Below are 27,875 nucleotides of genomic sequence, written 5' to 3'. Positions count from 1 at the left end.
CAGGAGATGGCTCAAAGGTTGAAAGCAGTGCAAGACAGTGCATTTAAACCCCCACAAATGCTGATCCAATCCTGACAGTTCTGCTATTTGCGATCCAGAGGGAGAAAAGGCCCTGAAGATGGTTCAGTAGTTTAGCAAGTGCCCTGGGTTTGTGAGGCCTAAACTTAATCCCTTCTGCTGAAATAACCTGGAAGTGATCCTGCCACCCAGTCTAAGGTCCCTGTAAAGGGAAAAGAACATATTCTCCCCACCCCCTAGGGTTTAGAGCACTTGTCTTGCATGTGTTAACCCTGGTTTGATAGCTGGCATCTCGGGGATGCTCAGGAGTTATTCCTGGCTCTGTATTCAGGAGTGATTCCTGCAATGCTTATCCTTGGCCATAGTAGTACTAGGGATTTGAATTAGGAGCAGTGGGACGCAAGACAAATGCCTTAAACCCTGTACAATCTCTCTGGCCTGACAAGAGAAAAATAGAAAAAAAATCAATCACGGTATATAGTACAGCAGGTATTATGCTTGCCTTGAACAAGTGCAGCCCAGGTTTGATCACTGGCACCACATATGTGGTCCTGAGTGCAGCCAGGAGTATATCCTGAGCACCTCCAGGTGTGCCTCAAAAAACAACAAAAATTTATAATCTGGCATCATAATTCTTTTTCTAAGAACTAAAAGATCAGTGGGAGGGGTGAAAATTGATATTAAGAGCATTTTAAATAAATGCATCTTTGGTGTGACCTTCCAGAAGCTCTTTGAAGATGACTGGACATGTAATACAAATGCTTGATTTTACTGACAATATTAACAAAAGAGGGAAGTCTGAAAGGACATAGCCAGGTTATAAAAAGAAAAACTTGATCTCAAAACTCACTACAATAATCAGGCACGTCCTTCTGCTCATTTAATAAACTGAGTTAGAGATAGGATTCAATGTATTTTAATTGAGGTTAAAAACAGCTTGCCCCATCCAGATTGAGCCTTCAAAACTGAATCTGTGATTCCAAAGTCTGAATTGTACAGTGATAACAGTAACTCTATTATCACTAATGGAGTGATATATATGCCAGTTATTATGCTTAGTGAATAAATACATCATCTCATGTAATTCAACTCCATGAGTAGATATTAATCAAAAGAATATCAGATATAATAATGAACAAAGGCAGGTCTAAAGCACAATGCATCTGATTCCATAGCTCGTGCATTGATCCATGCTGCTTCATTATTCTCATTAAGCCAATTTCATAAACACGTAACTAAACCTTAATAAAACATGGGTAAGAGGAGGCCAGAGTATAGTACAAAGGTTAAGATGTTTGCCTAGAATGCATATGTGCTGTGACCCTGGTCCAAATCCTGGAATTCTAAGCATGGAGCCTGGCTTCTAAGATTAGAGCCAGTTGTGGCCCTTCTAAAAATGAATGAGGCTAGTGAGACAGTGGGTAAGGTGCTTGTCTTACACATAGTTGACTCAAGTTTAATCCCCCAAACACCACATATGGTCCTCTGAGTCCCACCAGGAGATATCCTTGAGCAGTAAGCCAGGGTAGCTACCACCCTCAATGTAATTGTTTAAAAAAAAACAAAAATCAATGTGGGAAAACTCGAGTTTATTGTTCTTTTTCTTTTTATTACACACATCCAAGAAGTCAACAGGTTTTCTCAAGGTCCACTTTGTTGTTGTTTTGTTTTGGGTCCACACCTGGCAGCGCTCAGATGTTACTCCTGGCTGTGCACTCAGTAATCACTCCTAGTGTCTTCAGGGGACCATGTGGGATACCAGGGAACGAATGGAGGTCTGCTGCATGTGAGGCAACCCCCCTACCCGCTGTGCTATCACTCTGGCCCTTGGTCCACTTTCTTTAATGACAACTGCACTTTGCTTTCCAGAGGCTAACATTTTATTTGGGATCAAAATACATATAATTTTTTTTTAAAGCAGTGCAAGACAGTTATTTACACTCCTCAAATGCTGATCCTGACAGTTCTGCTATGTGGGATACCCAGTGAGAAAAAGACATCATCTCATTTTATAAATAAATAAAACACCAACTCTCAGACCAGTGTCGTGGCTCGGTAATCAAGTGCATGCCTGGCAACAATGGGCCCCGCAACTGAGTCATCTAACCCAAACAAAAACAAACAACCCACGCCATCAATTTTCTGTTCATTTCTACATTTAACTATCACTACTGGTCTCACTCTCCAGGTATAACAAGCTTTTTAAAGCCAGTGGGACTCAATCCTAAATGCACACTACACTTACCCTCTCTCCATCCCACACTGAGTCAACAGAGACATCTGGGCAACAATTCCCAGGAGGTTCTAATATAGAGCAAGTTTAGATTCAATCATATTATTCAATAAATCTGCTCCTGGCCAGTTTCATTAGCTTTCTCTAATGAACAGCAGTGTTCTAGCTGTACCAAAAAGAGAAGAAAAGGAGGAAGGGAATAAAATGAGATTACTGATTAATCTTGAATACATTTTACTAATTATTAGCAAAAATTTGGTTTTTGATGAAAACCAAAACATTAGAGCATACTGTTTAAGTCACATTATAAAATCTGCAGTACTTAGAAAGGATAGTAGGTGTTAGATGCTATTAAGTGTGTTTTTCTACTTTGTAAATTACAAGTAAGAGATTAGTTCTAGGGACAAAAAACTGGGCAATTCAAAAGCATCAGGGAACAACAAGAACTGTTATATTTAACAAAGACAAATTAAATATGCTAAATAAAACAAACAAGGTCTGGTAAATAGGATTTAGATTAATAGTTATCTTTCCAATGATAGCCAATTTCTTCAAATTATAATATTAAGTCACTTATAAACTGCACGTACATCTTTTAAAATAAAGCTACACATTAAAATACAAGTTTATCTAAACTAAATAAATTAAGTCCCTAATTCTTTGAGAATTGTTTATTCATTAATGAATCTTATGCTATCTTCCTCATTGCTATATTCCTGACTCCTGTTGTTGACCCTTAATCCAGAAGATTTTTATTTTTCTGACATTTATAACATGATTACAAATTTACAAAATATTAATTGATCACTGTCTAATGGTTTCAGGTAAATGGAATGCTCAAATCTTTCAAAGCATAATCATATTTTTTATTTCATTTAATTTTCAAAACTATCCTTGTTTCAGTGATGAAAATAACTTGCCCAAAACTTGTAGCTAATATTTATTAAGAATTAGATAGTTGTTATGCCCCCAAATTTCAGGTATAAAACGAACATGCATGGGGCCAGAGAGATAACATGAGGTAAGGGCGTTTACCTTGCATGCAGAAGGACGGTAGTTTGAATCCCGGCATCCCATTTGGTCCCTCAAGCCTGCCAGGAGCGATTTCTGAGCATAGAGCTAGGAGTAATCTCTGAGCACTGCTGGGTGTAACCCAAAACCAAAAACAAACAAACAAACAAACAGACCCAAACATGTGAAGCCTAAAGGATCAAAACTAGGTTGAAACCAAGGTAATCATATACCAAGATAGCAAAATTAAAACATCAAAGTACAGAAAAATGTTAAAGTAGTAGGATGAAAGCAATGTATCAGATTCAAGGGATCCTTGTAAGATCATCAATATTTTTCAAAGAAACTTCAGGTCAGGAAAGAGAATAATAATAAATCTATTTGAAAGGGGAAAAGAACTACCAGTCAAGAATACTGTATTTAGAAAAACTTTTATTCAAAAATAAAGGAGATACATTCTCTATCAAAAAGCTAAGGAAATTCATTACTATGATTGACCAGAAAAAATTCAAGCTAAATTAAAAATAATTAACATTATAAAAATATTAAATGTATAAAAATCACTGGTAATAGTAAATATATACCATATCGTGCTATTTTGATTTATAACTTTTAGTATAGTTTCAACTTAGGTATGAGATACCTTACTATTTTTTTTTTTTTTTTTTTTTGCTTTTTGGGCCATACCCGGTGATGCTCAGGGGTTTACTCCTGGCTATGCATTCAGAAATCACTCCTGGCTTGGGGGACCATATTGGACGCCGGGAGATCGAACCTTGGTCCTTCCTAGGTTGTGTCACCACTCTGGCCCCAACAATGAGCATTTTTCCATTTCCTAAATTCTTCTATCTGTTAAAAAAAAAAAAAAAGAAGACATAATTGAGGCTGGAGTGTTAACACAGAGGATAGAGCATTTGCCCTGCACGTGACCAACCCATATTCGATCCCTGGCATCCCATATGAGCTGCCAGGAGTAATTTCTGGCACAGAGCCAGGAGTAACCCTGAGTGCCAATGGGGGTATTCCCCCTCTCTCCAAATGACATAATTTTTATAGTACAAGTTCCTCATATCTTTTGTATCTTCTTAGATACTTGATGTTTTGGGGTACTATTCTGAATGAAGCAGACTTTTTGATTACTTTCTCTCTAGCTCATTATCTGCATATAAGAACAGGAGCAATATCTGTGTTCACTTTACAGCCATCTACTTTGCTGTATTGGGTTACTGTTTCTAGGTTTTTCTTTTTTCCCAGTTGTCTCTTCTATGTATATTATTATGTTCTCTGCAAATAGTGATACTTTGGTCTATTTTTCCCAATTTGGATTCCTTTGGTATTTTTCTTTCTTGCCTTATTGGTATTGCTGGGATTTCTAATACTATACTGAATATAAGTGAAGACAGCACAAATCATTACCTTGTACCAGATCTCAGAAAAAAAAATGCTTTCATTTTTTTCACCACTGAGAATGATGCTGATTGTGGGTATGTTAAAAATACATATTTTTTAATCTTGAAACATAAAACAAACAGCATACCAAGATTATGGGCTACTACAAAAGTAGCTCTAAAAGGGAAAAACAAAAACACATACACTAAGTGAGGAAAGATACTAAGTCAACATCCTAATTTTAGACCCCAAAAAATTAGAAAATGAGTAACAAAGCGAAAGTGTAAGTATAGAAATGAATAAAAATAGCTAAAGTTTTTTCTATTTAAATAGAAAAACTAAAATGGCAATTAAAAACCAAGAGTAGGTTCTTTGAAAATATAAACCAAATTGAAAAACCTTTAGCAACAGCCCAAAAAAGAGAATGTGGATAGAGAAAATCAGAAATGTGAGTTACATTAAACTGATAGGAAAGATCCTAAAAATCAATTATGAACAATTATAAATCAATAGTATGGATAACCAAGAAAAATGGGTAACATATAACATACAACCTTACAAGCTGAATAATAATAATAAAAAAACAAACAGAAAACTGGAACAGAGCAATATATAACTGACTGAATCAATAAAAAACTGACAAGAAAAGGTCAGACCAAAAAGCTCACTGGTGCCCTGTACTAAACATTTAAAGAAAGATTCACACTGATACTCTTAAATGCTTCCAAAAAATAAGAGATGGAGAAACTTCTAAATTTATTTTATGAAACTTAAATCGCCGTGATATCAAAACCAAATAAATACACTACAAGAAACAAAACTTTCTGGTTAATGGACCTAATTATACATAATCACAAAATCTTCCAATTATTTTTGTTTGTTTGTTTTTGGGTCACACTGGTGATACTCTAGGGTTCCTCCTGGCTCAGAGCTCAGAAATCGCTCCTACCAGGCTTGGGGGAACATATGGGATGCCAGAATTCGAACCACCACCATCCATTCTGGGTTGGCTGTGTGCAAGGCAAAAAAGCTCTACCTCTGTGCTATCTCTCTGGCCCGAAATTTTTCCAATTATTAAATTGGAAATTAATCAAATCCAGCAGCTCATAAAGGAATCACACATGTTGATTAAGTGAAATTAATCCCAAGGATACAAAGATAGTACAACATATACAAATAATATTATTTATTATTATCAATATATTAAGAGAATTTTAAAAATTGTACTTTGGGGCCAGAGAGATAGCATGGAGGTAAGGCATTTGCCTTGCATGCAGAAGGACAGTGGTTTGGACCTCGGCATCCCATATGGTCCCCTGAACCTGCCAGGAGCGATTTCTGAGTGTAGAGCCAGGAGTAGCCCCTGAGCGCTGCCAGGTGTGACCCAAAATCCCCCCCCAAAAAATTGTACTTTGATAAAAACAGAAAAATAAATTTGAAAAGACATTCAACATCACTAATCAATCACCAGGGAAATTTTTGTTGGTTTTGTTTTGTGTTTTTTGTTTTGGAGTCACACCAGACAGTGCTCAGGGATTACTACTGTTTCTGTATTTAGAAATCACTTCTGGCAGTGGAAGCATGGCATCAAACCCAGGTCAGCTATGTGCATGGCAAATGCCCTGTTCCCTGTACTATCTACTGTACCCTCTCCTCCTCACCAGGACCATGTAAAGCAAGACTACAAAAAAGGCCAGAGAGAGGGATAGCTCAATAGACTAAGCATATACTTTGCATGCAGGAGGTTTAGTTTGACATTAAGCACTACATGGTTTCCCAAGCACTGTTGGGAGTAACCTGCAAGCAGAGCCAGAAGCAGCCCATAAGTACCCTGAGTGTGGCCCAGAGAACAAAACTGCACCATTAGATACATTTCAATCATAATAGCATAGCTACTTTTATAAAACAAAACCGGGGGCCATAATGATAATAGAGCAGGTCCAACCTGCTTGTATGGTCAACCCAGGTTACATCTCCAACATCCCATATAGTTCCCTGAGACAGCCATGAAATGATTCCTGAGCGCAGAGTCTGAGTTAGTTCTGAGCATTGCCAGGTGTACAAATCCCTCTCTCCGCCAAAACAAAATAAAACAAAAACAAAACAGACAACAAGTACTGGTGGGGATATGGTAAAACAAACCCTTACATACCATTGGTATAGCCACTATAAAAAGTTGTATGAACATCCTGAAAAGACTGACACTTTATCCAGTTCTACTTCTGGAAACATAAGGAAATAAGACAATGATCTCAAAGAGATATTTATACCTTTATATTCACTGCAGCATTTCTTGAATAGTTAAGATATGGAAACTGCATACAAATCCAGAATATTGAATAAACAAGATGAGGGATACGGTCATGCATCACTTATGACAGGTATACAAACTGAAAAGTATCATTAGGTGTTTTATCACTGCAAACATCAACTAATATACTTACACAAACTTAGATGGTATAGTCTATGATAGGATATATATATAAAAATATACATAGACTATATAGGCTATGTGTATCTATAGAGGGACCATGTCATAATGTCTGTACAGACTAAAATGTGGATTTGTGACACATGATTATGTGTGATATGTATACACACAACATATGAATGTATACTAAATATATGCATACATATATACAGTCACATCAATTAATGATTGAGATATTGTTTAAGAAATGTATTGTATCCTTGCACATACATCATAAAGAGTAATTACGTAAGTCGAGAGTATTGCTCGCTACACACCTAGGTTTTATGGTAGACAGCGAGTTGGGAACAGTTTTCTATGCAACCTGTCATTGATAGAAAAGGTGTTAAGAAATGTTTAATAGGTTATCTTCAGAATAAAAATAGCATTATTAGATCATACTATCCTCTGAACTTAAAAATGAAAAAATTAGGGGCCGGGTGGTGGCGCTAGAGGTAAGGTGCCTGCCTTGCCTGCGCTAGCCTTGGATGGACCGCAGTTCGATCCCCCGGTTTCCCATATGGTCCCCCAAGCCAGGAGCGACTTCTGAGCGCATAGCCAGGAGTAACCCCTGAGCGTCACCGGGTGTGGCACAAAAAAAAAAAGAAAAAAAAAAAGAAAAAATTAAAACTAAGAAATATTACAGGAAATAATTTAATTTCTATTTTTAAAACCACAGAATGCCCAGTTCTACAATGAGGTTTCTTCTCCATTTGTTTCTGCAAAGTACACTGATCTGTTACTGATCAATAAATGCAAAGGCCTTTTTAAAACTGAATAGAGGGGCTTACAGTCCATATCTAAGTGATGGGTTTAGTGGCAGATATTTTGTGGCTGCATTACCTAAATGCAATTGATTAAACCAAGAAGGGCCAACTGAGCTAAATCATCTGTACTTCCTTTCCCAGAAATATGTACTGAAAACACTTTTATCTAATGATTTAAAAATCATTTACCCTTTATCAATTCTCAAAGCAGAAGCTATAAGATCATGGTGTGTTGAGAAGGTGGCCAGTATTCAACTCCATATACAAGGCAAAAGTATTAAGGGACAAAAATCTAAGCAAGCAGAGAGGAGACCATCACAAAGAAATGTAAAAAGAAGTAGTGTACCTGATCCTGCTTCCATAATGGATGTTTCTGGGAGCTAATTTGCTGCTTTCTACTTCTACAAATGACGTAAAGCTTTACCTTTCTTCAGAAAATCTGAGTGAATTTCTATTCTTTGGATCTAAAACAACTTAATTAGCACACAGCAATCAGAATAGAAATATTAAATAACCATTCAAATACATAATCATGATTATAGGTAACAAATGTATTTGCTTTAAAGAAAGCACTGAGTTCCTTAAGAATAATAACCATGGTACAACAAATAGTATTATGTCAGTTAACTTCCTTAGATTAAATTAAATCTAAGGAGTAAATTTGAGAACTGACATGGAAGTATCTGAGAGGTACCAAATTTATGAATATGCCCAGATGAGTGAGGAATAAACTGAGTAGGAATATAGAAAACCAAAGATAAAGCCAGTTATCAGTTCAAGTGTTATGTGTTTTTGGTTTTAGGTAAAACTCATCCAACTCAGCAGTGCTCAGGGTCTACTATTGGTGTATAGGGGACCAATGTAGTGTTAAGGATCAACCCTGGAAGTAGTCATCTCCCTAGCCCACACCTTCTTTACAGACAGAATTCCCTACCCATTACTTCTACCCCTGTCTATCCACTCCTCTACCTTCCCTAAAGTATACTCATTTGGTTTTGAGCACAGGGAAAAATGGAGTCCAGTGCCATCAAAGAAAAAAATGTCTCACAATATTTACTAACTTTTCAAAGAAAAAAGGATCAAACCCAGGACCTCACACATTAAAAACATGTATTCTACTGCTAAGTCATATCCCTTGTCTCCCACAATATTTATTTCACTAATACTTTATGTATCAGTTGGAGATGCAGGAACAGAGGCTATTTATCCACAGTGTGGTATTGGTAATACTAACCTCAAAACTCAGGCCATATCTCAAAAGATCCAAATGTCTCAATATACATTTCTAGGAAACACCACTACAAATAACATCGATAAATATGTACTTTATTTGAACCAACATAAAAGGAAGCTCCTAGAATATTACAACAATATAAAATTAGATGATCCAACAAGATAGTATAAACATTAATAACTTTACTTATCTGGAAAACTAATATAGACCCAGTAGAATATAAAAAACAAATACAAAGGAAAGAAAATGCTGAGCCTTACTAGTTATGAATCAATATAATAAGGAAATAATGTCTTTAAACCAATTAGCCAAGATAATTTTATAATATTAATATCCTATGCTGCTGGAGATATGAACCAGCTCTCTTAACAAATTTTTCTTTTTTTGTTTTTGTTTTTAGGTCACACCCGGCAGCGCTTAGGGGTTACTCCTGGCTCTCTGCTCAGAAATCGTTCCTGGCAGGCTCGGGGATCACATGGGATGCCGGGTTTCGAACCACCGTCCTTCTGCAAACACCCCCCATATTATCGCTCCAGTCCCATTATTTATTTATTTATTTATTTATTTATTTATTTTTTGTTTTGGGCCACACCCGGTGATGCTCAGGGGTTACTCCTGGCTATGCGCTCAGAAATCACCCCTGGCTTGGGGGGATTATATAGGACGCCGGGGGATTGAGCCACGGTCTGTCCTACGCTAGCACTTGCACGGCAGACACATTACCTTTAGCGCCACCTTCCCTGCCCCATATTCTTTGTTTTCATGATTACACTTTGAGATTATCTCCTCTTAGTATTGATCCCTAGCATTACATGGTCCTCTAAATACAATAAAAGAAAGCAATATTCTCGGGGCCGGAGAGATAGCATGGAGGTAGAGTGTTTGCCTTGCATGCAGAAGGAGGGTGGTTCAAATCCAGGCATCCCATATGGTCCCTTGAGCCTGCCAGGAGCAATTTCTGAGCATAGAGCCAGGAGTAACTCCTGAGCGCTGCCAGGTGTGACCCAAAAACCAAAAAAGAAAAAAAAAAAAAAAAAGAAAGAAAGAAAGAAAGAAAGCAAGCAGTATTCTCAAAGATTTTATTTGATAATTATTTCTAATAAACAATAAATCTATGGGTACAAACAATAGGTAACTGGGCTATTAATAGTCATTAAGAAGTTAATTTAGTAACGACACAGAAAATGTTTATAATTAGAAACTAAAAACTGCATATAGAACAAAATAAGAAAAATGTTGGGCCCGGAGAGATAGCACAGCGGTGTTTGCCTTGCAAGCAGCCGATCCAGGACCAAAGGTGGTTGGTTTGAATCCCGGTGTCCCATATGGTCCCCTGTGCCTGCCAGGAGCTATTTCTGAGCAGACAGCCAGGAGTAACCCCTGAGCACCATCGGGTGTGGCCCAAAAACCAAAAAAAAAAAAAAAAAGAAAAATGTTGAAGATGTATAGCATAATTACAAACTATTAAATAATAGACTAGAAGGAAACGAAAAGCTAGCAGTATTAACAGTTTATACATTATATGTAACAGTTTATATATTAGGATTATAGATATTTTAAAAATGTTCTTTATGAAGAAAATAAGTAACATATGTATAATTTTAGAAATATTTAAAAAATATCAACTGCCCACTATGCACCTGACTAGCAAATATCACTTCAAAACAAAAGCCCCTAAACCATTAGTATATAAAATTAAAATAAAGTTGAAATTTTTGTTTGCAATATTTCCATTTTATACCCCAGCCTATTATTACTCTATGGGCTCTTAAGCTTTTCCATCAAATTTCTACATTAAATGTTAGTTTCTACATTAAGAGTTTTATGTCGGGGCCGGGCGGTGGCGCTAAAGGTAAGGTGCCTGCCTTGCCTGCGCTAGCCTTGGACGGACCGCGGTTCGATCCCCGTTGTCTCATATGGTCCCCCAAGCCAGGAGCAACTTCTGAGCACATAGCCAGGAGTAACCCCTGAGCGTTACCGGGTGTGGCCCAAAAACCAAAAAAAAAAAAAAAAGAGTTTTATGTCACTTTTCTGATTTTGAACTTATAATTATCCTAAAACAACACTCCAGAAAAACAAAATAAAACTTCTACCATTACAGTTTCTTTACTGTTCCATATTTGGCCATAATCATGAATGAGAGAATCCGCCAGGGGGTGGCACTTGGGGAGGCAACAAAAACACTTGAACTCACAGCTACTGACTTTCCAGAGTAGTGTACTTCAGGTGGGCCTACTTGAAGACAAATGCCTCCAACTTGGGGGTCAAAAAAACCCAAATTACATTGGGGGTGGAGGGAGAAGGTTGTGCGAGAGATAAACTTAAAAGTTCCTCTGCACAAAGATTTGCTGACTAGGCAGACCTGTTCAAACCACTTATGCATGTGGTTCTTTTCCTCATCTGTAAAGCAACTACCAACCTTTGGAAGCCAAGCTTCTAGAAGCAAAACATTTAGTTTGCTATAAATAATACATCTGGCTACATTCCACACCAAAGCCAGTCTTACTACTTTTCTTCTATCTGCTACAATGCATCATGATCCCTCCTCCTAACCTTCATCATGGAAACATTCAACTCAATGAATGAAGTGTGCTTCTGCGACTAAGTTTCCTGAAAGATAGCTATGTATCACTTGAATCTTTAGCAAATATTTGCCCTCCTGTGAGAGGGCACAGGATTAGGCCACGCTTGGATTACTTCTTACAGGTATCACATTAAGCAACAGTTAGTTGAAACTAGTTTCTATCCAAATTATCCACTCAAAATTGTGTAACCCAAAACTGTAAATGATTATTGAACTAAAAATCCAGTGGGTTACTCTAATTCCTATTTAGACCTGTGGCTTCAATGATTCATTATTCTTTTTTCCTAAATTTAAGTCTTAATATTTTATAATTAAAATGACATATAGGTCAATACTCAAGAAGATCATGCCCATATACTACCAACTAACTTATCACAAAATTAAACAATAAATTTATTTTTACTTTTTTTTTTTTTTTTTTTTTTGGTTTTTGGGCCACACCCGGTAACGCTCAGGGGTTACTCCTGGCTATGTGCTCAGAAGTTGCTCCTGGCTTGGGGGACCATATGGGACACCGGGGGATCGAACCAAGGTCCATCCAAGGCTAGCGCAGGCAAGGCAGGCACCTTACCTTTAGCGCCACCGCCCGGCCCATTTTTACTTTTCTATCTGATTAACACTAATAACTGAAAACATTTGTACCAAAGCTGCTATTTTTTTAATATGAATTTTAAATGCTTTTTTTTTTTTTTTTTTTCTTTTTTGGTTATTGGGTCACACCTGGTCGTGCTCTGGGGTTACTCCTGGCTCTGTGCTCAGAAATTGCTCCTGGCAGGCACTAGGACCTTATGGGATGCCAGGATTCGAACCACTATCCATCCTCGGTTAGCTGAGTGCAAGGCAAACGCCCTATCGCTGTGCTATCTCTCTGGCCCCAGATATTTTCCTTCTTTAAAATCTATTTTTCCTTCACTTGTTTTTCTTCCTGTTAAAATTAATGCTCATTTGAGACACTGATTAAATTTTAGTCCACAATTTTAAATAATTAAAATCTAGGTCTAGAAACTTATTTAAATTATTCTTGTGTTGTGTCTCTAATTTAGATTTCTCTAGTTTGGCCACTTCAAACAAGTAATTTCAGATTTTTCTATTGACTACATAGTAAGCACTGTGGTTTACAGGCTAACAGTATAAACTCTAATCTTCCAGAGCCAGAAAGATAGTGGGTAAGGCCTTTGACTTGTACTCAGTTGACCCAGGTTTAATTTCTAGCACTCCAGATGGTCCAACCTCCTCCAGGAGTGATTTCTGAGTACAAAGTCAGAATTAACCCCAGATCTGCCAGGTGTGGCCTAAAAACAAAACAAAACATACAAACCCAAGAGATTCTCTGCTTGATTTGAGCTCTTGCTCTGGCACTACTGAGTCATGGAATGAATAATTAACCTGTGATATATAAAATATGATAAGTGACAGTACTCATCCTCTCATGGGGATGATAAAATACAAAGTTTCTCTATGCAAAAGCAAAGCAAAAAAGACAACCAAATGTATTATCAATCAGGTGCAGGATTCTGTATCAGAAGAAAAAAGTGTTAAAAAGGATGTTACTGAAACAAGTGATGAAATTGCAATTTTTGCAAAAGCAAAATTTCCTGAATTTGAAAAACACATGCCATGTCAGAAGAGAATATCCTGTACTTTAAAATACAGTGAAATAAACCAAACAAAAAAAAAATACAGTGAAACAGATGTTTAGCATACTTCCAAATAATTTTTTAAAATGTATAAACATAAGGTAAATGTGGCAAAATGTTCACAATTGATGAGTTCAGGTATAGAAGATATGGTATCTCTATTCTCACAATTTTTCTCAAAGTATTTAATCACCCACTATTCTCACCTTTATTTCCTTCACTCACAGAAACATTGCAAGTTACGTAGAGTCACCATCTCTCTTTCTTTATTTAAAGGAGACTGAGAATTTCTTTGTGGCCAAACAAGATGTCTTCTTGGTTTTCATTTTACTTTCACTACAGCTCTGAACACAGGCAAGGGTTCTTTGTGGCATCATATGCCCTTTTCATTTCACTACTTGTCTGTCAGCCTCCTCTTGCAGGCTCTCCCTTCGATCCCAGGCCCCTTTCTTTTCTCTAGATACACAATCTTATTCACTCATTCACTACATAGCACTCCTGAACTCTGGCTCAAGTATCCAACATCTTACTGGGCATATCCACTTATTTGTTAATAGGCACCTCAGACCTTGGAGGCTGACAAAGAACTATGAATTACTTACCTTCCTATCCATTCAATCTGGTCTTTCTCCAGTTGCCTGAATACCATCAAATACTACTTGTGTTTTTGCTATAGTTCAGACCAAAACACTTAGGGGGACCATCCTTGATTTCCAACATCCAAACTATTCACTAGTTCTTCAAAATAACTTGTACTTTAGACAAAAAAAGCATTGAATTGGACTAGTTCTTACCTTTCATTGCCTACCAGATACAATAAATACCTACTCTTTAATTCCTTTAATAGCACATGCTTTAAGCAAAACAGCAACGTTAAACTTACAATTAAATCATATACCCACAAAAAACTTACAGTGGTTTCTCATATTTAAAATAAAACCTTCTATATGTTCCATGGCCTTTAGTGTTCTTAACCTAATCTCTCCAATTTTCCTAGCCGTGTCTGCCCTCCTTCTTTCTAGTCATTCTGGTTTTCTTGCAATCTCTCATAATGCTAGCTTGTCCACTCAAGAGTCTTTCACTTTTCCATGCTTTCTCCAAAGACTCTATTTTTCTAAGAAATGCAATGTTCTCTTCTGCCCCTCTTGTCTATTGCTGCCCCTTTCTTCTCATTGCTTTAATAAGTACCTTACCTTTACACCTTTCTTTTAATTAAAAATATTTAAATAACTTTTATTGAGATTATATCATCTCAGTAATATGTGGCTATGTACATACACACACAAACAGACACACATGAAGAGAGAAGCTAAACAAAACATGGAGTTCAAGCACCATTTCTAATCCTGGTATCCTCCTCCCCAGTAGAACTCAGATGCTCATTTGATAATGTCACTATTAACTTTTTTTGTGTATAAATATTTCTCAGAAATAAAAATTTTATTTTTCTCTAACAATTCATTCAAAATGTTTATTTTAGTTTAAGGGTCAGAGCGATAGATAGCACAGCAGAGAGGGTACTTGCCTTGCATGTGACTGACACAGGTTCAAAACTGACATCCTATAAAGGTCCCCAGAGCCTGCAAGGCGTAATTTTGGGGCACAGAGCCCCAGGAGTAGCCTCTGGCTCAGTTGGGTATGGCCCAAAATTTAAAAAAAGTTTAGCTTACCTACTCATTATATATAGCTCTAGTTCATTACTATATATAGTACAGATTAATGATCATTAAAATCTATTTAAAAATTTATGCCACTTCAAGAAATTCATTCATTTAACAAGTACTTACTGAGTGACTAGTATACTGTAGGTACTGGCTTAACTGCTGCAGACACAAAAATAAATAAAAGATCTTTGCCCTCTTGGCACTAACAGGGGAAAGGAAAAGACAGTAAACAGATTATACAGTACAAATTTCTCTGCAAAGGGCCAGGTAGTAAATATGCTGGGCTTTGCAGATTCTCTTTCTGTTTTACAACCCTTTAAAAATGTCAAAACCAATCTTAGCTCATAGGCAGTACAAAAACAGGACACAAGCTCATGGAGTGATAGCATGCTTATGCTTGTTAAAATGTGGTAAGTGCTATGTAAAAAATAAAGAATTCAGTATGAGAAGGGTAGAATATAGTATTCTATGTAGATGAGATTTGGTTAAGCACCTGGAGGCAAAACCAGTAACAAAAAGCAAGGTATTTGACAGTCCTTCCAGACTTCTCTCAAATCATTTTCTTTTGTTTTGGGGCCATATCACATCCAGCAAGCTCTGGGGTTATTCCATTTATTTTTCTTTACTAGATTATTTCTGTCATCAAACAACTATTATTTCTCGCATTTAAAAAAATCTATTCTACCTCTTGTTACCCTTTTTGTTTTATTTTGTAGCATTATTTCTGAAAAAGTTGACTGCTTGTTGTCAAGTCTCTCCCTTTCTGGAGTGAGTCTAGGAACTCTACCGTTAAGCTGTATCTGAGGTTTCTCCTCCCAGTCTTAAACCTACTTCAAATAAATCATTTGTTTGCACTATTCTCCCTAAAACTATCCCTCAGGTTCTCGAGTAACTTCCAAGTTGTGTTGGGAAATACTTTATGCCATTGATTCTGCTCAACTTACTTGACCCATGAGAAGTATTTGCTACAGCTCTTTGTTCTATTATCCTTGAAATAGGACTCTGCGCTTTCCAGGATACCACACTACAGCCCTGTATATCTCATACTTCAGTGCTGGCACTTTCCTTTTTAAATCTCCTTTGCCTTTCTTCTCACTGATCTCTTTCTTATGCTGGAGTCCCAGAGCTTAATCCTAGTTTTTTTAATTCCTTCTACCTTCTCACTCCATTGCTAATATCTATCTCCTGGTTTAAACACTAACAAAGCACAAATGTAGATAAGGACCCTCTCCCGCTAACTCCATTTTCACACATTCAACTACCAATTCAGCATTTCAGCATCTAAAGATCTAATAGTAGATCTCAAACTCAGCATGCCCAGAGCAACACTAAAGCTCCTTCCAGATACCTGTTCTACCTACAGACTTTTGTCATTTCTGTCAAAGCAGCTCTATCCATCTAACAGCTCAGGCCAAAAATGCTTGGGGGATGGGGCCAGAGAGAGCACGACAGGTAGGGCACTTGCCTTGCAAGCCCTTGATCTAAGTTAATTCCCAGCATTCCACATGGTTCCCCAAACTCCACCAGGAGTAAATAAATCCTGGATATGGAGCCAGAGTAATCCCTGAGGATCATTGGGTGTGGTCCCAAAACAAAAAAATGCTTGGTGTTACTCCTGAATTTGTTGAGTTCTCTTTGACTGAATTTCAAATCTCTTATTTCAAAAACCACCAGGTTTGTGTGCATGATGTTTGTTTTGGGGCCAAACTCTGTTGCTCAATGTTTGTTTACTCCTGGTAGTGCTCAATGGGCCACATGAGGTGCTAGGGATCGAACCAGGGTCAGCCACATGCAAGGCAAGTGCCTACTGCTGTATACTGTCTCTCAGACCCCAAGACAACCAAGTGTCTTTTTTTATTAATATATTTTTTAAAATAATGTCTTGATTTAAACACCGTGATTACAAACATTACCCGTGCAACCTTCTCATCACCAATGCCCCCATCTATTCCCTCCCCAGGGTGTTTTTTTTTTTCTTTTTTTTTTTTTTCTTTTGGTTTTTGGATCACACCCGGCAGCGCTCAGGGGTTACTCCTGGCTCCACACTCAGAAATCGCTCCTGGCAGGCTCAGGGGACCATATGGGATGCCGGAATTCGAACCACCATCCTTCTGTGTCTAAGGCAAACGCCTTACCGCTGTGCAATCTCTCCAGCCCCCAGGGTGTTTTTCTCAATATCAAAACTAAATCAAGGATTTACCATGCCTTATTCTTTCTATGCATACCCCCTAATATGAGCCACTAGGTCTTATCTCACTTGAATTACTGTTTTTTCCCCCCAATATCCCTGGTTTTCCTATTCTACCCTAGGCCCTTCTAACAGTCTTTTTTCAATGTAGTTGAGAGAGTAAGTCTTCTACAAATTAAGATAGTCCCTGTCACTTCACTAAGGTTGTGATACCTCTTTCAAAGCAGAGAAAATGTCAATCCTCGTTAAAGAGCCTACAAGGCTCTATAGAATTTACTCAACCAACTCCTTTTTCTTTCATCCGCGATTTTATTTCCTACTCCCACTACTCTCTCCCATGTTTAGTGCCTTCTTTCTCTATCATAAACATATTGCTCGGGTGTTTAGGGCTTTTGCTTTAGCAATGGCCCCAGAAAAAAGAAGAGGATGCTATCAAGTACAAATATAGACACACCAAACTTATTTGGTCTACTGTTCCCTTTTAAGGGAATAAACAAAACACTCAGGATTGCTATGGAAATCTACCTTCTAGTGAGCAAAGTGAAAATACCCCCCCCCCAACAAAAACTAACAAATACTTAGTGACAAGATAATACGGCATATACAAAATTCACCATTGTATTTCTTCTATTATTCCATGCTCCACCAAAATTAACTATACTATTATGTCCCCAAATATTTTCCAAAAAACATTTTCTACTGATGTTTACTATTCAATTGTGAATTCCTTGATTTATTTACAAGTTGGGACTAATCCAATAAGAGGTACCCCAATAATTTTATTTGCATTTCATTTCATAGCTTCACAATTTGTTAAAATATTTCACTTCCTAAATTTCTTGATAGCAAAGACAAAAGCAAAAGACTCTTGACCTTTCCAGCATCCATTGTTCTAGGCAGTAGCTACTGCACTGAGGATTAAAAAAAGCCACTTACAAAGAGCTTCAGAATGTTTCAAAGTCTATTATAAAGTGCAATTTGATTCTTTTGGCTTTAGTTTTCAGTATAAAATTAATCTCGTATACAGGATAGGTTGTCTTTTTCTCCTGGTCTGGAATCTCTTTCTCTCTCCCTTCTCTCCATTCTCTCTTTTGCTTCTCTTCATCCCCTCTCCTCTCTTCTCCCTCCTCTTCTCTTCACCCCCTTCTCCTTTCTTATCCCCCCCTTTCATTTCTCTATTAATAGTTTCTTTAACTTTTGGGGGGCTGGAACAATAGTACAGCAGGGAAGGTGCTTCCCTAGAATGAGGCTGACCTAGCTCCATCTCCAGCACCCCTTAAGGTCTCCAGAGCCTGCAAGGAATGATTCCTAAACACAGAACCAGGCATAATAAGCCCTAAGCATCACCAAATGTGCCTTCATACCAAAAAACAAACAATAAGATTTCTTTTGCTCTCTTGGTCAGTAGATTTACTGAGTTTGTATTTCAGTCATTTCTTAGGAGAAATGATCATTTTCTCCTTTCTCCTCTCTCCATTAACAGTATTTCTCACCCAGATATGTTTGCTGCATTAATTTAGAAACCAATTTTATTACTGATTACATTTCACTCAGGCAAGGATTGTTTACTTCTTTTCTAGAAAGCCAGGGAGATAGCTCAATAGTCAAGCCAGCCTGTATGAGGCCCTGAGTTTGATCCTGAACACTGCATAACTGCAGCAGGCTGAGGCCCATATGGCCCTTCAACCATTCTTCAGATGGGTCTTTATTTTTAAATGTAAGGCTGCATGGCTGCCAAGCATTGACAGGTATGCCCCTCCCGCAAACACACTCATACAGAAAGGGAATTCTTACCTGGTTTGACTTTGTAATTTGTTCATTAATTCCTTATTTCCAGCTCATTTTCACTCTTAATGCAATCTGTGGTCTACAGCTACAAAATTCATTCTAAGATTCTGTACTTATTTGATGTATATGTATGCATTCATTATAAGATACCGAATACACTTATTGCATAAAAATGTACAGTAAGACAATATGATCTTTGTAAACAGGCAGATCTAGATTCAGATGAATACTTTTGAATCCCTGGCAAAAAGGTAATCTATACTTCAGACGTCTACCAATAAGACAGTATTCTAATTTTTAACCAAAGGCTACCCTAATGAGACTAAGTATATAAGTAACAATGAATGTTAAATAAGGGTAGTACATTAAATGGACAAAATATTCAATCATTCTGTAAACCCATCTCGGCAGTAACTGAATACTGTGCTTTTCAATGTATTGCATTCATAACAGTGATAACAGTGGTTTGGCAATACGGACCATGAGTTCTAGATATCCATTTACTCAAAGGAGCTCTGTGTGTGCTGGAGAGATTTCATCCCCACCCTTTGAACTATCTCCTCAGCCCTAGAAAGTGTTTTATATTCCAGTATTAGTTTTTATTTATGTGTACTGTTTCCTACATACAAGTAGTTTCTTCATTGGGGGGGGGGGGGGGCGTTGGTATTACACCAGGCAGTGCTCTGGGGTTACTTCCACTCTATGCTCAGAAATTGCTCCTGGAAGGCTCCGGGGATCATATGGGATGCTGGGAATCAAACTGGATCTGTTTTGGGTTGACCATGTGCAACCACTGTGCTATCACTCTGGCCCCCAACAGATAAAAATAACATAAATTGGGGCCAGAGAGATAGCATGGAAGTAGGACATTTGCATAGCATGCAGAAGGACAGTGGTTCAAGTCCCGGCATCCCATATAGTCAACAGAGGCTGCCAGAAGTGATTTCTGAGCTTAGAGCCAGGGTAACCCCTGAGCGCTGCCATGTGTGACACCAAAACAAAACAAAAACAAAACATATATTTTCTGTCAAATAAGAATAAAAAAACTTTGAGGGGGCCACACACAGTGACGCTCAGTGGTTACTCCTGGCTATGCTCAGAAATTGCTCCTGGCTGGGGACCATATGGGATGCCAGGGGATCGAACCAACGGTCTAGCGCTTGCAAGGCAGACGCCTTACCTCTAGTGCCACCTCTCTGACCCCAAATAAGAAAATATTTAATCATAAGAGGCTGACAAAGGGGCCGGCGAGGTGAGCTAGAGGTAAGGTGTCTGCCTTGTAAGTGCTAGCCAAGGAAGGACCGCAGTTTGATCCCCCAGCGTCCCATATGGTCCCCCCAAGCCAGGGGCAATTTCTGAGCACTTAGCCAGGAGTAACCCCTGAGCATCAAACGGGTGTGGCCAGAAAAACCAAAAAAAAAAGGCTGACAAAATAATTACATGAGAAAATGTTAATGATCAGTTTTAAAATAGCAGGAAATATATTTATATTGTAAAGTCTCAACTATGTAAAAACTCAAAACAAGAAAAATGTCCATTGAGTATTTCAATATCTAGATAATAGTGTTTTGTTTTTTGTTGTTATTTCTATATTTTCTAAAATATTCGTGATTATTTTAAGAATAATAATTTTTAGTATGGAGTGTATACTATATGCCAGGCCTGATTCTAAGAGTTTATATCTAGTCCACATAACACTATGAAATAAAAAAAAAAAATGAGGCACTAAAGAAAAGTAACTTATCCTGCTAATTACAGCAGGTGCCAATATCTGAGTCTAAGAAGCCTGGCTCTAGATTCCTAACTACGATATTAAACTAAAAATAAATAGATGGTTTTTCCATTTTAACCATGACAGGCATACATTACTTCAAATAATGTGTAACCTTCAGAGTTAACAACTTTCTTTCAGTTCTGATTCCAAATATTTGCTCTGCCATGGGGTGCCATCTGGAATAAAATGTAGCTCCGGGGCCGGGTAGGTGGCGATGGAGGTAAGGTGTCTGCCTTGCAAGCGCTAGCCAAGGAAGGACCGCGGTTCGATCCCCCGGCGTCCCATATGGTCCCCCCCAAGCCAGGGGCGATTTCTGAGCACATAGCCAGGAGTAACCCCTGAGCGTCAAACGGGTGTGGCCCAAAAACCAAAAAAAAAAAAAAAAAAAAAAAAAAAATGTAGCTCCCATTCCTGTACAAGTTCTACCTACTCCAGAAAATTCCAAGAAAAATCTGCATCTGTTCTTTTATTTCTTGGGGTTACTGGGCACATCCAACATTGCTTGAGGCTTATTCCTGGCTCTGTGTTCAGGAATCTTTATTGTTGGGCTTAGGAGAACATACGTATGTGGTGCTGAAGAGTGAACCTAGGTTGGCTTGGGTGCCTGCTATAATATTTATTGCTCCAGCCCCTGCATTCCTATTTCTTGTTCTGACATCTCATTTAGCCCTTGATGGGCTGGCATATCAATTATCTTGACCTATACTGACAGTTCTTCAATGAATTCCAGTAAGGAAGTTTTGGAGTCACCATCTAGAAATTTTCTCCTTGGTTGACACCCGTCTACAACCTCAACTTCAAATCTAGTTACCATTCTTCACACACAAGTCTCCCACTGTGAAATTCACTCAGCAACCCAGGAAATCCTTCTCACCTACAATTAAATATAAAGTTGGTTGAAAGGGACCGATTCCAATCCTTGATTTCTGGGAATTTCATTGTTTCTCATCCTTTTTTGAAGGTGGCACTGTCCTCTCCTCTACTGTTTATTACAACATTAATTAAGCAGACACTTTATCTCAGCTTTCTCATCTTTATGCTGGGAAATAAAAATTGAGGGGCGGGCAAGGTGTGATGGGAGGAGTGTTTAGCAGAGGACAAGATCTTCTGGGCACCAGTATGTATGTGTTAAAAATATCATCTCAGAATCTTACTTTATATTCCAAGCAATAAAAATAACCCCCACTTCTGTATTCTGCTCTTTATTTCATTAATATGTAACTTGGTTTGACTTCCTTTTATAACCAAATTTTTTGAAAATTATACTTGCGGAATCCAACAAGGTTAAATGTTAATTCTTCTAAAAAGAACATGTTTACATTTTAATGCAGTTCATAACAGTGATCAGAAAACAGTGATTTCATCTGATAGCTTTATCATTGCTAAAATAAGGAAAAGTAGTTATAAAAACAATACATTAACTGTTACTAATAGAAATATTTACAAGCAGAATCACATACAGTTCACTATACTCTTATCCTGCTCACAATGCATCATGGTAATAAGCTTGACTGCTTTAAACACTGCTTATAGGTACTTTAGTGGGAGGAACGTGTTATTTCTCTAATACCTAGATCGAAGATGCAACCACATTAGGGCTAATTTGGGGAGAGACCTTCATTTAAAAAGAAAAAGAAAAGGAAACAGAGTACTCATACTTTATTATTAGGCTCAGAGTAAACTAGAAGTATAAAAATATTGCCAAGTTGTTATGAATTCATGTGCTGCATATGCAGGGGAGAAAAGAAAGAAACCTGCACTTTCAAACTTCTTTATTTTCCTTTTCTAGTTGCAAGTTTTCGACTTGGAGTCTGCGTTTGTTGATAAGAACAGGGTGCAGAGCAGGGGAAAGAGGAAAACAGAAGGTGGAATCACTCCCTCTATCAGAGTATACTTTATTCATCATTCTGATGTTAAAAAACAAAACAGCTTTGCTGTGTAACGAGGGAATAAATCCACCAGGAGCAGGTCAGGCTGCCAAGTTTACCAGCTGACATTTCCACCTTCCCATCCCACCCTTTCCTCCCCCTCTAAAAATTACCCTGTAGTCAGCACCATTCCAAAGCAGAATTGTGCCTCATCTTCTTAGAGCAATTGTCAAAATCAATCGATGAAGTGCCTCCATTTAAATATTTTATAATATCTCCCATCTCTCTTCCTCCTGTTGAAGGGCCAGAGCTAACCGGTGATGGTGAAGATACAGATGCAGAGGCCTAAATCTAAGCAATCCTTGAAAGAAGCTGGGGATATTTTTTTTTAAATAAAAAGGTAAACAAACAGGCGACTTGAGTATTTAAAAGGAAGAAAAGCCATTCCATTCCACAAACAGGTTGGTTGCCAGTAGTTGTTGGTTGTGAGTCTGGCAGCAGCAGCAGTAGCAGCTGTGTGTGCCTTGCTGCGTGCTCGCGTGGGGAGCAGCACAAAAGGCTACAAGTGCAAAGCACGCACCCCAAATGCTAAATGCAAAACCCAAACCAGTTGGGTCACAATGATATAAACAGATCGAGCGGCCTCGAGGTGGATCCCCCCCATTACCCCATCCCGGGGAGCAAGAGAGCAAGAGATTCCCGGGCTGAGGACGAGTGTGGGGGACTCAAGATAGCTGGGCTGGGGGGGGGGGGGGCCCTGGAGCGGTGGCGCAAGCTGCGAGGCATCTGTCTGCCTGGCCGGCGCTAAACTAGGACGGTCCTGGGTTCGATCCCGGGGCGTCTCATACCCCCCCCCCCATAAAGCCAGGAGCGATTTCTAAATGCATAGCCAGGAGGAACCCCTGAGCGCCACCGGGTGTGGCCCCAACCCCCAAAACCAAAACAAAAAGAAGACATCGGGAGGGGACAAAGGCAGGCCACCCGGGCAGCGATCCACCGGGCCCCGAACCCACAAAACCCGCAAACCAGCGAACTCGGGGCGCGCCCTCCCTCCTCCGGCTCTCCAGCCCCCCAGCGGGACCCCCCAGGCCCGCCCGCAGCAGCTGTTGGGCTCCGAACCGCGCCGCGCAAACGGCCGGGCAGGGCGCCCGAGGGTCCGGCCGCTGCCCGAGCGCCCCCGCCCTGGACAGTTGGGACCCGCAGCGCAGCCGCCCGCCCGCCCGCCCGCCGGCCACCTACCCGGTCCCACACCATCCCAGAGGCCGCCGGCGCTCGCCCGGGCCCTCTGCCGAAGCGGCGTCGCCTCCGCCTCCCGTCCGGGCCGGTAATGGCTGCGGAACAAAGAGACTCGCAGGCTCCGGACGCGCCGCGCCGATTGGCCGGGGGGCGGGGTCTCCCCGAAAGTTCGGCCCCGTCGCCCGGGCAACGCGGTGGGGCGGGCCGGGCCGGGCTGGACCCGGCCAGCGGGGTTGCAAGTGTTCTGCTGGGCGGCTCTGGCCCTGGCTCTGGCCCTGGCTCTGGCTGTTGCAGCGGCCCAGGCGGTTTCCGAGCTGGGCCCGAGCCTCGACTCCCCTCGCCTAAATGTTGGGCCTGAGTTGAATGGGGGTTTCACCCCCGTGCAGCTTGACTCTCCTTCCTTAACCCCCACTAACACCCCCACCCCGGGATCAGTCGCCCCTCGTTGACAGCTCCTTGCTCTTTCTTTCGTGGCCATGCAAGAAATGCACGACGTGCAATTCCAAAAAGAAAGAAACATAAATATAACATAATAGATATGACATATTTATATATTCATTTTTATATATTTAAACATATATTTATTTAAATATATATTTAAATATAAATATTAAAATATATTTAACTATATTTGTTTAAATATGAATAAATGTATATTTACATAAAATAAATATAAATAAACATAAATAGAAATTATAAATAAATAAAATGGCTTCATTATCTAGCAGTGAATAATGGCATGTTTTATTATTATTATTTATCATTACACGGTAGGCATTTTTATTTATTTATTTAGTTATTTAGTTATTTATTTATTTATTTTTGCTTTTGGTATTTGGGTCACACCCAGCAGCACTCAAGGGTTCTACACTCAGAACTTGCTCCCTCGTAGGGTCGGGCTTGGGGGTGACCGTATGGGATGCCGGGATTCCAACCACCGTCCTTCTGCATGCAAGGCAAACGCTCTACCTCCATGCTAGACTTTGGACACAGGACTGCTGTTGATGCGAAAATGAACCAGTCCCAAGATTTGAGTGGGGTTCTCTCTCTCTCTCTCTCTCTCTCTCTCTCTCTCTCTCTCTCTCTCTCTCTCTCTCTCTCTCTCTCTCTCTCTCTCTCTCTCTCTCTCTCTCTCTCTCTCTCTCTCTCTCTCTCTCTCTCTCTCTCGTTTCTGGCTCTTAGAAATAGAAAAGACCCTCCTCTCCATGACCAGCCTTGATGAAAGATTAAAATGTCTTATTTTTTTTTGAGTAGAGACAAATTCAACATGGGAGAGGTCGACTCTTTTTCTACGTGATTTCAATAGTGGTCATGAATGGATGAATATGTCAGCTTCCCCCACTCCCCTCAGATTGGGTGATGTACTGATTTATGGGAAGGTTTTATATTTGCATCGTTAGATTCTTTCCTAACGTGCTGATGTGGCTGATAATATTTTTTCCCATGTGTAAAAAAAAAAAAAGCCCACCATAAAACAGCCGCTCTGTTTTTCTTCTCGCAAGTGCTGTATCCAATGCTTGGAGAATGTTGTAGTCTGATTGGTTCCCTGCCAATAAAACTGGAACCTGCTAATAACTTTCATTGGCAACAATAGTTGTTTTTTATAGGAATAACTGGTTTATCTGACTTAATTTCAAATAGAAAAGAACCGTCTTGTAGTTAGAAAATGAAACTTAATAGGAGAAAAAAAAACAAGTTAACTAAAATATATGTAATGTTGTGGTCTTAACATGTTTTAAAGTTAATTTGACATAATAATGTACATCAATAAGAGTAGATTGTTTAAAATAATTTTCAGCATAAACATTAAATGGTGGCTTAATATATCTGCAGAAATATTTACACAGAGTAAGAATATTTATCCAAGTAACTGACAAGGATTATTTCTGCACTCACCTGAAAAGTTTCATAGTGGAATAGAGTTTTTCTTTTTCTTTTTTTTTTTTTATGGGAAGGTTTTATATTTGAGCCACACACAGCTGTGCTTGGGTTAACTTTAAAAAAAAAGTCAAGTACCATGATTACAAACATGTATGTATACATGTAACTTCTGACTTTGTTTGTGCTCAATGATCATTTCTGGCAGAGTTTTGAGGAAGTATGTAGTGCCTGGAATTGAACCTGGGTCAGCTGTGTGAAAGGCAAATGCCTACAATATTATTGCTTCAGCCATAGGAAAAGAAGTTTTATCTCTAACAGATCATGTAGTACATGTGTTTAGTTTGCTTTCAAAAAAGAAAGAGAACACTACTTTAAAAGTGTAAAGGATTAGCAAATAATGATGGATGTAAAAATAAATGACTGAGCAATTAATGAGGAAGTCACCTTAATAGTTTAGAAGTAAGTGAATTCAGAAACAATGACATTCTTATTTGTGTATATAAAATTTATTGACCAACATCTTTTGAATGAAAAAAATATTGATTATCAACTGTGAAACTGAATAGGGTAAATTAAATATTGATTTTGTTATAAAATTTAAAAGAAAAGAAATGTAAATGCTACCATAAGTAGTTCTCAATTGATTAAAATATTTTGTCTCTATCTTCTAAGTTCAATTAAAAATAGCATATTTTCAATAGCAAAATTTGTGTCACTTAGCAAGAATTTATTACAATGGTTCATTTTAATATCCTGTTGTCTTTGCTTTGCATAGTCTGCACGTGACATTGTGGCTAACCTGGTCAAGTTTTCTCTTCATGTCACAATACAATATGACACATGCAAGACATCTTTGGGGAATGTTCAGTACTTTGAAATGACCAAGAATGAAGTTTGAATTAATTTGTTTTTATTTTCAAAGCCTCTTTCAAAACCACCTTTCAAAACCACATTTTCTTTCTGTGCTTATATATTTTTTCTAAAGTCAAAAAGTGAAGCAAGCTAAAATCCATGATTGATCAATGTTACAAAGTAGTAGTACTTAAGGGAGCAAAGAGGAATCTTATCTTGGGGGGTTGAAATGCTGCATCAGCTGGATCCTCAAGAGAAAAGTAAGCTGAAGGAGATGGGCGTGGCCAAGGCTGCCAACTCCTCCCTCCACTGAGAAATCCTCTATCTTGTCTCAGCTTCATCTTCCTGGTTTCAGAATAAAATAAGAATAAGTATATTAACAGCTCATTTGCGGAGACACTGATAGATAGAGGGCAATAATAGATGGTGTTACTAGATATTAATACATATAAAAGAATAGATGTATGAGAGGAAGAATGATTATTGAACAAAAGGGAAAACAACCACATCTAGAACCCCCAAATTTGTTAACTATCTTGAAAAAGCAAGTATGGTGAATATATAGAAATATAATAAGTGGGGCCCAGAGAGATAGCACAGCGTTGTTTGCCTTGCAAGCAGCCGATCCAGGACCAAAGGTGGTTGGTTTGAATCCCGGTGTCCCATATGGTCCCCCGTGCCTGCCAGGAGCTATTTCTGAGCAGATAGCCAGGAGTAACCCCTGAGCACCGCCAGGTGTGGCCCAAACACCAAATATATATATATATATATATATATATATATATATATATATATATATATATATATATATAATAAGTGAATAAAAATCATCTCTTCAGCTTTTTCACATAGACAAGCTTCTAAAATAAGATACTACTAAGAAGTCTTGCTTCCATTTTATTTATTTCTGGAAAGATGTGGGAATTCTCATTATATTCTTTAACGCATAAGGACTTGCCAGGTAAATTTAAGAAATCATCTTCTCAGGCCGGAGAGATATCATGGAGGTAGGGCACTTGCCTTGCATGCAGAAGGTCGGTGGTTTGAATCTTGGCATCCCATATGGTCCTCTGAGCCTGACGGGGATGATTTCTGAGCGTGGAGTCAGGAGTAACCTCTGAGCACTGTTGGGTGTGACCCAAAAACAAAAAGAAAAAAAAAAAGAAAAGAAAGAAATCATCTTCTCACTAAAAAACCTCCAGGTTGATATTAAGGAAAAAAATTTTTTTAAATGTTTAGCGGGTCAGGGAGATAGTAGTACAGGGGTTATGGCATTTGCTT

The 27,875-nt window shown here is 38.7% G+C and overlaps 1 protein-coding gene across 1 annotated transcript in view; it reads right to left on the bottom strand.

Moving 5' to 3' along the window:
* The window catches only part of TNPO1 (transportin 1), an 88,436-nt gene extending 64,474 nt beyond the window's left edge, over positions 1-23,962 (bottom strand). The window contains exon 1 of the mRNA XM_049768751.1: positions 23,865-23,962. Within this exon, the coding sequence (XP_049624708.1) occupies positions 23,865-23,879 (15 nt within the window). The 5' untranslated portion in view covers positions 23,880-23,962. The remainder of the gene's footprint in view (positions 1-23,864) is intronic.
* Between the last annotated feature and the right edge of the window lie 3,913 nt (positions 23,963-27,875).

Source organism: Suncus etruscus, chromosome 2 (assembly GCF_024139225.1).
Source record: "Suncus etruscus isolate mSunEtr1 chromosome 2, mSunEtr1.pri.cur, whole genome shotgun sequence".
Classification (NCBI taxonomy): domain Eukaryota; kingdom Metazoa; phylum Chordata; class Mammalia; order Eulipotyphla; family Soricidae; genus Suncus; species Suncus etruscus.
This window is presented reverse-complemented; position numbering and strand designations above follow the sequence as displayed.